This window comes from Tenebrio molitor, chromosome 2 (genome assembly GCF_963966145.1).
Source record: "Tenebrio molitor chromosome 2, icTenMoli1.1, whole genome shotgun sequence".
Lineage (NCBI taxonomy): Eukaryota > Metazoa > Arthropoda > Insecta > Coleoptera > Tenebrionidae > Tenebrio > Tenebrio molitor.
Window position 1 is genome coordinate 22,590,675 of NC_091047.1, and position 16,571 is coordinate 22,607,245.

Genomic DNA, 16,571 nt, shown 5'->3' on the forward strand with positions numbered 1-16,571 from the left:
TAAGCGGAAAGCGGAGCTTTTTATCACGACCGGCGAAACCTATCCGCATTCAGATTCAAGTGCGAGCACTTCACCAATTTTGAGTTCTGGCCCCCCGTGGGCACTTACCGTACGTTACACAGATGGCACCTGTGTCGTAAATGCCCGCCCGGATTTATCCACCGGAATCGTGCCGTACGCGACAAGTTTATGATCCCTCCAAGTGGATATGTGACAAGAGTTCATTTTCTGAAAGTGACGGCCTCTCCGCGTGTGGGATAGATCCCATTCTCGAAGACCTCCGCCGTTTCCGCTTCCTCTCCCTTGGTTATTGAAATTTCCAGATTTACAGCGGCGAGGATAAAAGAACGCGCCGCGGACAAATTGTACGAATTAAATTCGGTAATTGGGGAGTCTCTAATAATGGCGGCCGGTTATTTCCAATATGGCGACCCTTCATAGTCACGTAGTGTTGGTAGTGTAGTCACGTCCATCCAAATTAAATTTTGTGGTGTAGACCAGCAGACGCAAGAATGAATTGTAACGCAACAGTCGCCCGTCGTCCTTCTCTCTTCGACGCGATTCTCACCACTTCCTCGACCCAAACGAAGCAAGACTACGAATGAACTTGAGTTATTGGCACAGGCTGTCTTGCATTTGCATATTTAATTTAAAGCTAACTGAAATATTCCTGAGTTATTAAAGGGAATTATAAATTACTCGAGCCGAGCAGGAGTTATTCAGCGACGTCTGACGTCATAAACTTCGCCGGAGCCCGGATTCGCGCTTTTTTAATCAAACTTATTATCGAGAGTCGATTTTTTACGCTAACCGTTCAGCTGGCCTCCTATTCCCGGATTAATTTCTTAATCAAGTCCGTAACTCAATTTCGACGGTGCTAATAAAGACTGTGCCATTCAAATGAGAAATTCATTTCGAAACCGAGTCCCGGGGCCTTTTCTCTTTTTGTCGTGATAAAGATTGATCCTTTACAACCGATTGAAATTGGAAAACCCGCAGCTTCTGTGCTACGTGCTGTCGTAGATGATGTTTAATTAAGCGGAAAACCAACAACAACATAAAGGCGGAGCCGCTCGCATCTTCGGCATAAACACAAAAGTCACATTAAACTACAACTGTTTTTTCATTGGTGTCGTAATCAAAACGTGCACAGCTTTTTTAATCTTCTGGCAGGTAGTAATTACTGATTAGGTGGTATGTGGTCTGGACTGGGCATGAGAAAGAATCTAGAACTCGCGTCGATGGAACTTTAACAATTTGTTGGGAATTAATTTAAGACACATTTTATTACCGCGCTAAATGAAAATTTCCTAAATCAGAGTGTCAGTAAAAGATATACATACATTAGTGCAAAAAATTCAAAATGAAATTACACGTAATTAAATTAGACACAAAGCGTTTTTTGCACGACCTTCATCTCGGATGCGGCAAGGTTTACCTCCACTTCTAAACTCACGACTAATTAAATAAATTAACCAATTTGATAAAGTAAATATATATTTTTTATTCTTCGTTGATGCATATGGCGAGAGCAGTAATTTTTATAGAAGAATTTATCTATTAAATTTAACCAAGGTGACATTCATCTAGTTCTAGTGGTGAACTTAATTCAGCAATAAAAATTACAAAAAATTAATTAGTTTGTTAAATAACTATTTCTGTATTGCAAGACAAATCAATCAAATAATTGATGACAACATGGTATAATTAATTGATAAAAGCATCATTTACTTCCTTGAACCTCTTATTCAGCCTGCTCCCGACAAATCACATTGTCGCAGAATTTACGCAGATTATAATAACAGTGATTTTTTTATTTTATAACGCAAAAGTAGGTTTTAAACAAAACATAATTAATATTTTCATAAATAACTATTGAGTGTAAATCCCGATGTCAGTGTAAACACCGGAAACTCCATATTTTTATGTAAAATTAGGTTTTTTGTAATTTATGGCTTTATTAAATTACGAAAAATTACAATGAAAGTACACAAAATGTACCAAATCTGATTAGGTTGTTCAATATTAAGAAGTTGCGATTTTGATAGAGAGAGATGGCTAGAGAAGAGAGAGATAGAGGAAAAAGGGTGAAAATAAGATACAGGAAAATACAGATAAACGGGGAATAGTTTACATAAATGGAATGAGAGAGAAGAGAAACTGAAGAAAAAAAAGGAGAAAAGAAGAGAAGACGAACCGGCGAGAAAAGGTATAAAGAGAAGGTGAAAAAAAAGGTAGATGGACAAAAAAAACGGAAACCGGAAAAGAAGCACAAAGGGGAACACAAGAAAGAAGATCCGAAAGGAGAAGCTAAAGTGAGGAGCACTATATTGGAAGGAAATACGTAAGACAATTCTAGATAATGGGTCTGGCAGAAACATGGGTTGAAGAAGGGAGCTGGAAAAAAAATAGAAAAGTCGCTACCGAAAGCGTACAAATGGCAAGGTGAAGGGGCAAAAAGAGAAAAGAAAAAGAAAAAAGCTACCGAGGGAATAATAACAGGGGTGAAATTGGGGATTGAAGAAAAGCGACAAGAAAAGGGAGAAGAAGAAGGATGCATGGAAAGAAAAGGTCATATAGGCAACAAATGGTGGAAAATAATGCAATATACAGTAAAAAGATGAAGACAACAAGAAGACGTGTCGAAGACGCAATGCAAGAAAACAGGAAAAAGATTGTACACATACTCTTGGGAGGGGACTTCAACGGGAGAAGAGGAGAAAGAAGAGCCAGAAATTGGGAAGAGGCGAACCATTAGGAAAGAGGAAAGGGAATAGCAAAAGAAACAAGAAAGAAAAATGAGTGGTGGGACAAAGAATGTGAACAATTGAAGAAGCAAGCAGTAGAAGCGTTAAGAGAATTGAGAAAATAGAGGGAAAGAACAGACAAGGAAAGGGGTGGGGGATAAAAATAAAACTGGTGGAATTTTTTTTTTTTTGAATATTAAGAAGTTGCGACTTTGGAGTAAAGGTAAAACTTGTCACACCCGGTGACAGTTTTTCAAAAGAAGGGGCAAAGTATCACTTTTAATCCCTTGGGAGTAAAAACACAACTGATTAAATTAGTGCCAAAATAGAATAAAGTAATGAATGCACAACATTAAAAAAGAACAAAAGTGAGTTTTATATTAATACATTTATGTAAACATCACTGCATCCATTTATATGGAATGTCATGTCAAGAAGAAAAATCTAGTGCTTTGTTTTGTTCTTTTTGCAAAAAAATCTTTTACGATTAAAAAATTAAAGTGCATTGGGTCGTGCAAAAATAACGTATACCTACTCGTATACCACGGGACCAAGTGCCTTTTCATCTCTCGCGTAATTACTGCCCTCGCTGCCCTGCGACACAACTACAAGATTTAAAATCATGAAATTTAATTTTACATAAAATACATGTATTATTATATTTCTTGTCTTGGATGCGTTATATATAATCAACAGTTTTCAGAAATGGTAGACAGATGCATTTCACAAACTGCAATAATTTATTGTTCTGGTTAGTTTTTTACATTTACTTCTTGTTAATAAAATATGATGGAAAACCTCACTAAAGCACGAAAACGTCTTTATTGTGGTGAAATTCAAGTTATAAATAAACCAGCAAGAAATCCAGTACTGTAGGAGACACTCTCGAAAAATATCTAAAACATCTCACACCTCCTCCGGCTTGCTTTCATGAAGCAAAACACGTTTGCTTGAAATTTTAGATGAGATCTTGGATTCCGAGTGTAGATCGTTGTTGTCAGAATTGTAATTCCAACAATCCTCATTAGCGTTTTCTTAAAGTCTTTTATACCAATACACGTAATAAAAGATGTGTATAATTAGCCTTTAAATAACAATATAGCTAAAACATTGAAAATTAAAATCTTAAATACTCCTCCAACTGAAATAACAGTTTTTCAGAAAATTTATCTGCAAATAATGACGGCGTACGAACGAACCGTTCAATAAAACGTATACATTATTATGAGCTCTCCTTGACCGCCAACTCCTCCGATGGCCTTAATCTTGCATTACGGTGCAGTTTAATTTAACTAACGTTGTTATGTTAAATGGAAAAGACGGTATTCAGTATTAAACTCTATCTATATGCAAAGAAGAGCTCTTAAGCGATAACCATAAATAGCAAACTTTCAACACACATTGTGCAGTCGAACTGTGTGACGCAAAAACTTTAATTACCTTATAAATATTGCAGCGAAAATCTCTCGGGTTGAATAAAACATGGCCGCAGATGGAAAAGTGAATCGAAACAATGTGTTCCAGACCCGCACCCTATCCCCTTTTCAGTTATTAATCTATGCGGCGCGCATTTATTGTCGCTTTTTTACAATCTCAACATGCATAATAATAATGGCATTAGGTCATTAGGCCGCCATGGAATGTCATTACAAAACGTGAATGAGATTTTTCAATAATTCAACATGACATATCATGCCACAAGACTGGTGCAATACTTTGAAATTCACGGTTCACTTGTTCAACGTTAAATCTTCTCTATTTACTTTACCAAATTGAAACTCTTCAATTTCTCTTTGTTGATTTTCGTGATTTTCAAATTGTCTAAAACTCTAGTACTCCAGAAGTCTGAAAGTGCGCCTGGCACCCCTTCTACATGTGTTAGGTGGTCACGTGATGTGTACATTTCAACTTGCAACCTTGCCTAACATCAATAGACTAAACAAGGGTGAGGGAATACAAATCTATTAAGATACGGGTTTCGCCCTTGGCACCCCGTATTTGCTGTCAAAATAATTGTATTAATGCCAGAATAAATCACCGAATGAAAGCAATTCGAGAAATCTTATGAAAAACACGTGTCTAAAATTTAACCAAATTAAAACTATTTGTTTGAAGCCAGTTCCTCCCCTCCATTGCTTATTTTATTTAAAAGCTTGGCCAATCATACTGGCAAATTGTTACTGTCTCATTGCCCACCACAAAATTAACCAATGAACACAACTCACGGTAATAAACTTTGAAGACACTACGAATATAATTATATTATATAATTTAATTTAAATTTATGTAAAAATATTAAGGTAATACATACCTACATATGTTTAAAAAACAATTGGTGGAATTTATGAGCTGTATGTCTTAGCAGTTTGCAGCTAGGAGTAGATACATATTTTTGATTTGTGGTTTGTATGTTTTTATTTTATTTATTGTATACTATTTTTTATATTTACTTATTCATTTTAGAAAATGTATGTTTTCTCCTAGGATTAAAAGTACTTTTCATCCTAGGCTTAACAATTTTACTTGCAACAAATAGTTTAACAGTTCGTTGATTTGAAGAAAACAACCAAATATGTAAAGAAAACAAAAGCCAAAACTGTCTCTTTGGTTACACGAATATTTCAATAAAACGTTGGTTTTAAAATTTTAACTGTAAGTACTTACCTATGAGTTTCGTGCTTTTCCTTTATTTGGTTCGAGAAAAATAGTATGTGTCATTCGGATTAAAAGTGACAGTTTTCTTATATTTATTGCATTTAATTATGAGCTAGATGAAGTTAGCTACTATACTTGATGAGCAATAGATATTTTCTTGAATTTCTTTTTTGTTTATTTGCCATTTGTGCTCACCCTAAGTGGACTTGCTTTACCAGGTAGTGAATAATAATGATGCATTAAATTGATTATCTGATACGTAGCTGAGCTTTAAGCAGAAAAATAGTAGCTTTTTACACGTTTCCTTGCAACTTGAATTTCAAGCGTCAAGCTTGCAATAAAGCAGAACAGGTTTCCACTACAGCGTGCCATCATTTACAAACAACAAATTAAGACTGATTTATCAGTTTCTTTATGCAGACGACGTATGATTGTAGGGTGATAATGAAATTATCGTTTAAACCGAGATCGCACTTATCCCGTTGCGGTAAAAAGCAATAATTCCAGTGGGCATCCCATCAACGACGAGCATTTCCTTTACAAAGGCGTCTTGCTCGAAATGAATGAAACATTGTATACCACGCATTTTTTTTTTCATCTCTGGCAGTATTACAGCAAGCTATTATTGTGATGACGAACAAACGTCCTTTTCTGAAGATATTATCCTTTGTGTTTTAATCGAACAGCAGGCATCAGTTTGTCGAGACAGCACCAATAACGATCTTTGTTCGACAGCACCTCCAGCAATTCATACACGCTGCACTGACCACATGAGTACAATATCATACACCTAGTTATTATTAGTTGCACTTCCTCGAGTCAAAGAACCGAATAACGAAATTCGCATGCGAAGAGAAAATCCGTCATTCTCTGACATATTTCCGAATATTAAAATCCCTCTGAATCCATCGCGGGAGCTCGCTCCGTCAGGATTCTCGTCCTCCTGCGAGGAGCAATAAGGAAGGAACAAGGCGTACCCGGGAGATCCCAATCGGCCGCATCGGCTGTATAATAACGATATAACCACGTGACCGGAATGACAATCCGTGACTAGACAAGATCTCACCGCCGTTGGCCTTCAACATGTTAAAGAAGAGATCTGCCATCTAACGACATACGTGAGCGACTAATGTACATTACAGAACCGGCAGAGGGATGGGAATGTTCCTGCCGTGGACACGTTATTGTGCGACATCCATCAAAAAGTGGCCATTTTGCATGGGAAACACGTTACGAACGTTGCTCGGTTTCGATGCGTTTGGGCGTTTGATGAATTTCCCTTGTCTTGTGAAACAAATCATCACGGACAGGCGATGTTTGCATTGTGCGTTCGCCATCATGGATACGGACAAAGAGACGATCGGGCATTAACTGATTGCCACATTATGGAAGATGAAGGAAACTACATCTTCTAAGTGCACATGCCTCGACGTCTTGATTCAATTATTGCTGTACCACGACTGGATTTTCATCAATCTCAACTGTTAAAAACCAAACAATCTTCTCCAAGCTCGAAAAATTGAAAGAACAATTCCACTAGGTCAACACAAAATAATACAAGAAAATACAATTGTCTTGGTTCTCTATAACCAAGTGAATATCTTGTGCACATACATACCTACTGTTTTCTCAATTTCGTTGTAGGTCGTAAAATTTTATTGCATATTATAGACGATTAACGGGCACAATGGTAGAGTTTGAAAAGGTTGGGAAGCGGCGCGTGCCATTTACCGTACAATGCAAATATGCAAAATGTACAATACAACCCTGCTTAAAATATTACCTGCTAGTGATAAACTAGGATTTATAAGCCCTGCAAGATCTTTAACTTAAAGTACTATAAAATTTTACGACCTACAACCAAATTGAGCAAACAGTACTTCCTTATATTTTCTTGTGTAGTTAAGGCGTTTACAATCTAAATTCTACGTCGTAATGTGTCTTCAAAAAAATGTGTGGTCAAGTTGCCTGGTGCTTGCTTTTATTCCCGTTAACGCACAACGCAGCTTCATCAGCTGTCAAATATGTATTCCCTGGAACAGGACGAAAGGGTGGCAGTGGGACCATCAATACATATTTCAGAAACCGTTGACATATTTACTTTGAGAAATAACATAAAATAATACCAACATTTCAAATTAACATTTATAAATCGCATTAGACGTTAAGCTCTAACAGTAAAAATTAAAAGAGTAGGATTAACATTCACCCAAAACAGGCTATTCATTTATATCCATAAAAAAAATCGTTAGCAAATTTTAGACGCGTAGTTGCACAAATACAAAAGAAAAAATCAGATTCCATTTTTTAAAATGGGTATAAAACAAATGCTAATGCTGATTTATGAATTCGCTGAGAGAATACAAAACATCGTAATTAATTTCTCACGATTTGGTCGCCCACATTCATTCCCTTTCTGTATCCTCTCCCAACACGGCGGACTTCAGATGAAAACATTTTCTTGAAAGGATTACAAACAAGCGAACTGTTTTTAATTTGTCAACGTCAAAGCGCTGGGAACGTGCTTTGAAAAAAGAAACGAGCCGACACAAATTTTCAAAAGATTCGAATCTGAACGACAAATTAATTTCGACATTTCGTGCTTCCGCCTTTATTAAAAATTTATCATCCGACCGCATTCTCTTAAGGGCATTTATTATCGCATTGTTCACGCTCTCGTCCCCCAATCAAATTAGTTTTAAGGACACGAGAGAGGAGCGACAATGGATTGCCGATCTAGTATTTATTTCCTACATATGTAGAAGAACATAAATGAAGATTTACTGCGATGGGCCGTCCTCCTTGGCATCGCTGTCGGATTTGGGGGTTGAAATCTAACCATCTAACGCGGTGACTCACCACATTCGGAATTTAAATTACAAGAAGTTATTATTCCACGCTGCGCAATTAAAATTTGTTAAGGTACGAATCGTAAAATTGTTACCGTCATTATCTTTTATTGTCCAATAAAATTTGAAAACGTGTGGAACCGGATCGAGTTGCACGAGGCGCCTCTTTGATACAAATAATGTTTTTCCAGGTATCCATTTTATTGGGATTAGTCGCAGTACCATTAGCAATAATTGGCGATTTATGCGCCGTATTTGGTCACCTAAATTAATACAACGATCGGAAAAAAATGCATCGGCGAGCGGTTATAAAAATAAAAATTAATGGTTATGGTTTTATCCATTGGGGAATTGCGCTTACTTCATTCTGTAAAATGGAATATTTTTCTTTTCGACCGATTAAAACATGCGATACCGCCATTTATTCAAGCGTAGAAAAACTACATCAATGATGAAAGAATTCCATTTTTTTGAAACCAATTCGATATGCAAATTTTAAGTGAACATAACACCGAAGAACAAATGTTCTCAATGTTTCTCTGATGCATTTTACACCATTACTACCACTACTACAAATCTAAATGAGTTCACGCATCAGCAAACAAGTAGCGATAAAGAAGTTCTTGTGAAAATGGGTTTTAATGGACACAGTTAAGTGAAAACATATTTTTTAAATTTTGTTAGCAATTAGTTCAATGAGAAACTACGTATGCAACATGTGTAAAAAGCACAAGTGGGAGGTATATACGCACGACCGCAGCGAGTATTGTATCCCACGGGCAAAGAATGCTTTATACACAATTTATCATTGTCTTTGCAAAATAAAATTATTAACAAAGTTGCAAATATGAATTAGGTAGAAAAATTAATTCATACGAGTATTGCAGCATTAAGTTGGCACTACCAGGAAAAGTAACTAGCCGCGCTTATAAGGTATGTGGAACTTATGACAGATTTTTCACTAACATATAGGGTGATTCAAGTTTTACCACCGGAGCAAAAACACCCACTTCTAATCGATTTAAAATTCTCAAAAAATTCATTAATGATTGTGTATCGCTGTAGAACAGTTTGTGAAAATTTCAAATTTTTTAATGAAATTTTTTGAAATAAATGGAATTTGATATTAAAGTGCAAAATTTAGCTATGATTTATTATTAAATTAGGTGGTCACTTCCACAAAAGAGGTTGGCGTGGGTTGTTTATGGTACACTTTAGGGACTGAAGAATAACTAGAAAAGTTGTCAACAGATGTTTGCCAACAATGAGGTATGTATTTATTTATGACACTAGAGTTATAAATCTTGGTCATTTTTCGCTAATAATGTTCATATTGGAATAATTCAAAAACTAGTAATTTTCTTTTGATGCGAATTTCATAAATGTGTTCTTTGAATTAATTGTGAATTATGCGCGTGTACGGAAAAAATTTTTTTTTTTCAAAATCGATTTTTTTTGATGCCTTATTTATATCAAGGGAATGTAACTCAAAAGTTTCATAATTTTTACAAATTTGTTAACAGGGTTTATCGTGCTTGAATCACCCTATACAGTTCAATCACAAGTTTTAAGCGATCCTGAGTGTGACAATCCATATTTAAAACGTTTTTATTATACTCATATTTCATCTTTGCGCATGTCCAAGAAGACAGAAAGGTGCCGTCGCCTGATAGCGATGCGATTTTATCAGTATTTTTTTATTGTTATTCATGCTGAATGTCACCCCTAGACCCCATTCCACACAGCGGAAATTCACATGTCACCAAACAGCCACAAAATTAACTCCGATGACTCAAAAGCCAATCCAACTGCGAGACTCCCAAGACAATAACCCTAAAATATCTCTTATCGTCAAAGTTGTATTATGTCAGCCGTGATCCTGCATCACTTCAATTTGCATAGCCAATACGAGCCAGTCCACCGAAGTTAAATAATGCATCAGACTTCGCCAATCGAATGCGAATAAGAATGACGAGGGGGCCCGTCGGGAGACAAAAAAAGAAAACAATCTATAAACTTGTTTTATTCCATATCTGTTTTCGTCATTTCGCCTTTTTACGATCCAACTTCGTTCGGAAAAATCTCCGGTGAACATTTGTGCGGAACTGATCCACAAATGGTTCAATAACGTACGTGACGAAAATACGCGAACTAACCTGATCTTTGCGATCTTCACGACGGGCCGATGGGGCGGCTTCCAGACCTTCGACGGCTCCCCTGCGAACTCGACCCTCTTGCTCACGGAGGGACTGCAGAAGTCGGAGCTCTTCATCGAGGAGTAGCTGCCGTGCACGTTGTCTTGGTGACCGTACGGGGGACTCTTGTAGTGCCTCAAGGACGACAGCGACGGCAGCGTGTTGTACGAGGGGTACCTCCCCACACTCTGCAAGTTCCTCTCGGTGCTGTCCGACAGTCTCCGCTCCGGCGTCTTGTACCCGCAGGAAAACTGCTTGATCTCCTCGTTCTCGTCGATGTCCGACATGTAGTGCTCGTTGAAGAAGACGTTCTGGTACTCGGGGGACGCCTCCGCGGAGTGTGACAAGTCGCCGAACTTGTTCCGCAACTCCTGCGCCAAAGTGTTGACTTCCTCGTATTCCTGCGACAAGACCGAGTCCTTGGACAAGTACTTGCTCCTGTGCTCGTCCTCGCACCCCCTCGACAGGTCCTCGAAGTTGCGGTGTCTGGGCAAAGGCGAGTTGCCCAGGTTTTCGGACAGGCTTCCGTAGAACGGTCTGAAGTTGGCCCTGCTCAAGATGGGCGACCTGCCGAAGTCCGTGCTCCTGGAGCTCAGGATCCTGCGGTAGCCGCAGCCGCCGCGGGTCTGCAGGTCGAAGCGCGACGTCATCATGATGTTGGCCATCGGGGGCGGCGTCGGCAGGGGCAGGTCGGGCAGGCACGACGGCGACTGCGACTTTTCCCGCGCTGGCCGCATCTCTTTGTTTGGCGGTTTTACGACATTAAAAATGACACAATTACTTCGTCGTAAAGACCAGCCTAATGACGGAATTTTTGTGGCTTTATTGCGATAATGTACAATAAAGTTTTATGTGGCCGGAGTAAAACTAAAAGGGAGCCCACCGGATTCTTTCCGAATAACCGCCAATAAAACCCAAACTCACATTAAACCGTTTATCATAAAAAACCCGATTTTCGGTATTCCATACCGGGAAACACTTAAAACCTCTTGATGACCGTTTTATTGCTATCATAATGATTCTTGAAGAAATGCACTTGCACCACCACACAGTCAACGCGACGCTCGGTTGTTAAACCCCATGTGGACGAATTATCGATTCGCCGCCGCACGTGGTTGGTTCACGTTTGTCTCACCTGATCGACGGGTCCGCCGCCACCGAAGCCCGTCACTCAAAAATCTTCAAAATGACAGCTCGCCACCGAAACACCACCGCCCGTTGTAAAACTCTCTACGCGCACTGAAAGTGATTAGACATCGCCAATGAGGGGCAACCCTCACGGCGATGGGGTGGTCGAGGGTGCGTGTGGGCAAGGGGGTGTCGGGAGGGTTAAACGCGGGACGATGACTAAGCCGGCCGTTCGGTCGACATGATTAGACGAGAATTTGATATCGGCAAGAGGCGAGCCTCGTGTTTTACATAAAATTTAAATAACCCCCGATTGATTTTCGATTTTGCGACGAAACCGCCAAACTAATCACGCCGATGAATTTGTTTATGCGATTATAGAACCCTGACCAGTGGCGTCCCGATCCAAATTCGAAATCGAATTACTGTTATATGGTAATTTGCATTGTGGAATCGGCGGGTCCTCTTTCAAAGTTCACTGTCGCAGAAAGGAAGTATACCCGACCCGAAACCCGTTCGGTTGTAAAATTAGAATATAATGAGGAGGCACATGTAGGATTTCCAAAAGCAATAACACTTTACAGTTCCAAGAGTCAACTCTTTAGCATAACAGATATAAACTAAACTGTAAAGTGTTATTGCTTCTATAAATCCCACGTATTCACTTATTATATCTTAATTTTACAACTTGAACAACTTTAAGAGACCATCAACGTAGTACAATTCTTTTTGCGACGTGTTTAGTTGTTTAGTTGCTCGAATTAACAACTTCTCGAAATGTAACTGAATCAAAGAATAGAAGAACTGTTACCTTCTGACGTAACTCGGACAAACTTTAATTTGAAACAAGTCTTTTATTTGTCGTGACACGTTTACTGTCGTGGTTTCTAAACAAACGACATCATTTTTTTACATGTAATATAAATGTCACACGTGAAATAAATTTTGCATTTGCTAAGCTGAACAATAAAATTAAATCATAAACGTACACGTTAAGCAATCTTGCATCATAGCTCTTACAATTGAAAGTGTTTTATAGGTACATGTTGGCAAAAATCTAGAAGTAGATTTTAAAACACTGATCGTCAAAATCTACAATGATTCTTCTGGAGTTACGTTCCACATCTTCATTGAAATCTTAACTAAAATAGCCACTTGTTTCATTCTGTTTCTATTGAATGACATCCTAAATAGCTTCCAAAACAGCAGCAGACTGATTTTCTCAACCTAAATTTTTAATGACTTTCCGCAACTTACTTCTATTGGGGTTTTCATATTAATAACTAGCTACATGTGGTTTATCTATTATTAAAGAATCTTGCATGTTATGTGTCATTGGTGTATTTAAACTGAAAGCAACGTGGTTGTAAACAGTGTGTTTTGAGGGTATAAACAAAGGCAACATGCTATCTGAAATAGCTATTTACATTAGAGTACGGTAGGTATTTTACAGCGCGATAACTAGGTTTCAGGCACGAGGTGAAGCCGAGCGCCTCATTAGTTGGAGCGCTGTAAAATACCTACCCTACGACGTTTATATCAAGCGATCAAATTAATTTGAAATCGCGTCATCTATGAATTAGAAATCGTATGTCGTTACTTGAACTCCACGCCCCAATAAACACAGTGTGAAACACAAGTTAGGTCTTGAGAGTTGACATTTCATGTAAACTATTGCATCGTTTGAAATTTGTTACTTCATAAAAATCTGCAAAAGTGCAAAATAAAACATTTGGTCAGCCGTTACAAGGCTCTATAATCAGGAACGAGGCAAAGCTCAGCCTACTTTTCTCGCTGTAAAATACCCCTACCGTACTCTATTATAAATTAATAACTATTGAGATATTTTTGCAGCCATTTTAAAAAACATACTTTAGAGAAAAACGTTTTAAAAGATTTTCGTAATTGTCGATTTAATGAGGATTATTTTAAACCGCTATACCTACTCCAAAATTAATCAACTCTGGGATTTTTCGAAACCTTACTCATCAAGAAAAAGCTATTCCAAAAATTATTTAAAATTTCTATAGCACTTCCTGAACTCACTCACTACTAAATATTAGTCAAGAATCTTGGGCACTTTAATGGCACTAAGAAATTTAACGAAGGGAACTGTAATGAATAATGAATTACCATAAAATTCCTAACATAAAATGCTCTATTGTCTTTTCAACTTTGTTTAAGCTAACTACTTTAGTACTTTTAGTATCCAGTACCACCCACCTGTGAAAAACGTAAATAACTTTCTGCATTTTCCAGTCGTTCTTTCCGAGCTCCACATTATACAGATAAAATTGCTGCGAGGAAGTGAACCATAAAAAATTCCCAAGTCTTTCAACAAAAATTTCAAAATTAAAATCAAAACCTGAACTCGAGGGCGCTTTCACGACGTGGATTAAATCCATTTCGAGGTCAACCGCAATTTGTTCTTTGCCAAGAGGGACGTTCTTTATTGGCCTTTCCGTGCGACGAAACGAGCGATGCGGTCCCGCCCCCACCGCCGCCACTGCAATCCCTTCCGGCACGCTCGGGTGACTTCCCCGAGCATTGAACAAGGACCACGAGTACATTACATAAAAATATCGATCACTTATCAAATTAATTCCAAGGTAGGGGACGAAGTGTGAAGCTTATCGAATTCGACAATTGTCACAATTTCCCGAAAAACTGCATCATTTGTGAGTCCTCAAAGCGAAATTGATCGAAGCGAAGCGACCATTCACGCTCGAAATGCCGACGTGATTGTAGACGATTAGTCGGAAGGAGTATATTCAAGAACAATTTCAATTTCCATAATAACAAGTCAAGTGGTGCATTAGATAGAAGAGCGTTACGAATTTGTCAAATTATTGCTTACCTGTTGCTCTGGATTTGCCACCGGATACGCGAACTGATTGTTGTTAATTATTTATGCGGGATGATAAATAGCAATCTATCCGATAGCGATATTTCAGAATTATTTTTGAAAAATCATCACCGAAGGAAATGCGAAGATTTGCAATTATTCCCGCTCCGTAAATGCTGTTTTAAGCCGATTTCCTTTTAAGGAGTAATCCGGATGATCAATCCTTGTCGACGTGTTAAATACAACAAGGATGGGGTGTTCGGAAATGGATTACTCGTCGATTCCACTTTTTCTGTTTCTGCCGTACAATCGACAATAACGGCAAATCGAGTAATGAGCCGAAGAACAAGTGTAACCAGAGAAAAAGCCAATTAGCGACAGCACTAACCTCAAGAAATCCTTAAAAGAACACGACAGTCCTCACCTGGAACAAAAAGCGAAATTAATACGGTAATACAAATGGGCGGATTATGCAGCATGATCGAACCCGCTGCAAGATCTCAGCAGTGTGCCCAGACAATGATAAATCATGCATGAGTTTGATGCAACGATTTTATAATCAGGTAACGGCAACGCCAATTAACATGGACGAGCCGTATTTAGCAAAAAAGTGGCAGAAGCACACTGACCTGAAATTAGCTAATTAAGTAATGGTGGTGAAAAAGTTATGAATCAGTAGCAAATCATTAACGTCAGGTATTAAAACACGAGGAAAGAGCAAGTAACAAATAGGGAAAAAAAATTAGACTCATTATTTTTGCTTTGTCTAATTAAAATCCAGTCCGGTCAGGATTTAAATACATGAGGGTTGTGTGAAATGTACTTCGTAAATGGGGGGTAATTTTTGGCATCTTTTGATAACCCACATATTGCTCGAGCTTCTTGGCTTTCTTGGAAGAGAAAGAAATGGAATTGTTGCCATGGCCCCTTCGATCCCCTGATTTATCACCCATCGACGATGTACCCCATTCCCCAACAACTTTGGAAGAACTTCAGAGTGCCGTAGTAAAGTCATGGGAGGCCACTCCTCAAGAATTCATAGACAACCCTAACATACCTCGCAGAATGCAGGACTCTGTATTCGAGAGCGGGGTGGCCCACCTCATTATTAATTTCTTTTAACTTCTTGTCTGCCGAATTGCTCTAAACTTTAATCATTTATTACTGACTGTACCCTAAATATGTGTGTAAACTTGTATTAAAAAAAAAACGCATTATGTCTGGATGTTCGGATTTTACTTGCGAGCAGTATAAAACTATTGCCGTAGACGTTTCCACCAAATTTGCTAAAACCTGATCCCTTCTATCTGGCGTTCAAATGAAATCCTGGGCTGAGTAGGCGTTGGAAAAATTAAACCGTTTAGAACAGTGTAAAGTTTGAATTTCCCGCCGTTTGACACGAATGACATTTGTTTATGTTTAATCGAGACATAATTGAACATGTTTGTTTTCAGCAAAGGGTGCTCTTAGATATTTGCTTCGAGAATAGGAATCGTTACGTTATTCTATTTTTGATGTAAAACATTGGAAAGAAAGAAAAAAAAGAAACATTTTTTAGCTCTAAATTTTAGGTTAGCCGTCAGCATGCTCCAAATTAATCTACGCTTTAAAAAATCACAACAATTGACGGTTTCCAACGCCTTCCCAGCCAAGGATTTCATTTAAACGCGCGATACTTGACCAACAGTCAGCAAACGTCAGAATAGCGACCAATCAGAATCCTCTTCAACTAACACGCTAATTAGTTTCACATTACAAGCTTTAAAACACATGTTCTATTTCCAACAAAACTTGTCGATATTATTCTTTAACTTCTTAATTTTCTCACGCGTAGTTTAGACCTTCCACGGTACTCTCGCGCCAGCAACCTGACAAATCATTCCATCAAAATGGTTAACCAGCCGCTTCACCGTCAACCTTCCGCGTGACGATACATGAAAGATGAAGAATCGAACCGAATCCAGCATTATTGTACGACCCATCGAAGGTTAAGTGTGTTACAATAATGAATGAGATCCATTAACTAACAGTGATTCCGACATGACAGTCCGATATATTGGCTCATATCGCGTTATATCCAACGATAAGGCCGTGACAAATGGTGCTGCATCCGTCCTGCTAACACCACCACTGACTTACACACGACTTACCA

General features: G+C 38.4%; 1 protein-coding gene across 1 annotated transcript in view; it reads right to left on the bottom strand.

Moving 5' to 3' along the window:
• LOC138124951 (protein prickle-like) overlaps positions 1–11,198 on the bottom strand; it is a 201,150-nt gene extending 189,952 nt beyond the window's left edge. Inside the window, exon 1 of the mRNA XM_069040151.1 lies at positions 10,408–11,198. Coding sequence (XP_068896252.1) covers positions 10,408–11,183 — 776 coding nt within the window. The 5' untranslated portion in view covers positions 11,184–11,198. The remainder of the gene's footprint in view (positions 1–10,407) is intronic.
• Between the last annotated feature and the right edge of the window lie 5,373 nt (positions 11,199–16,571).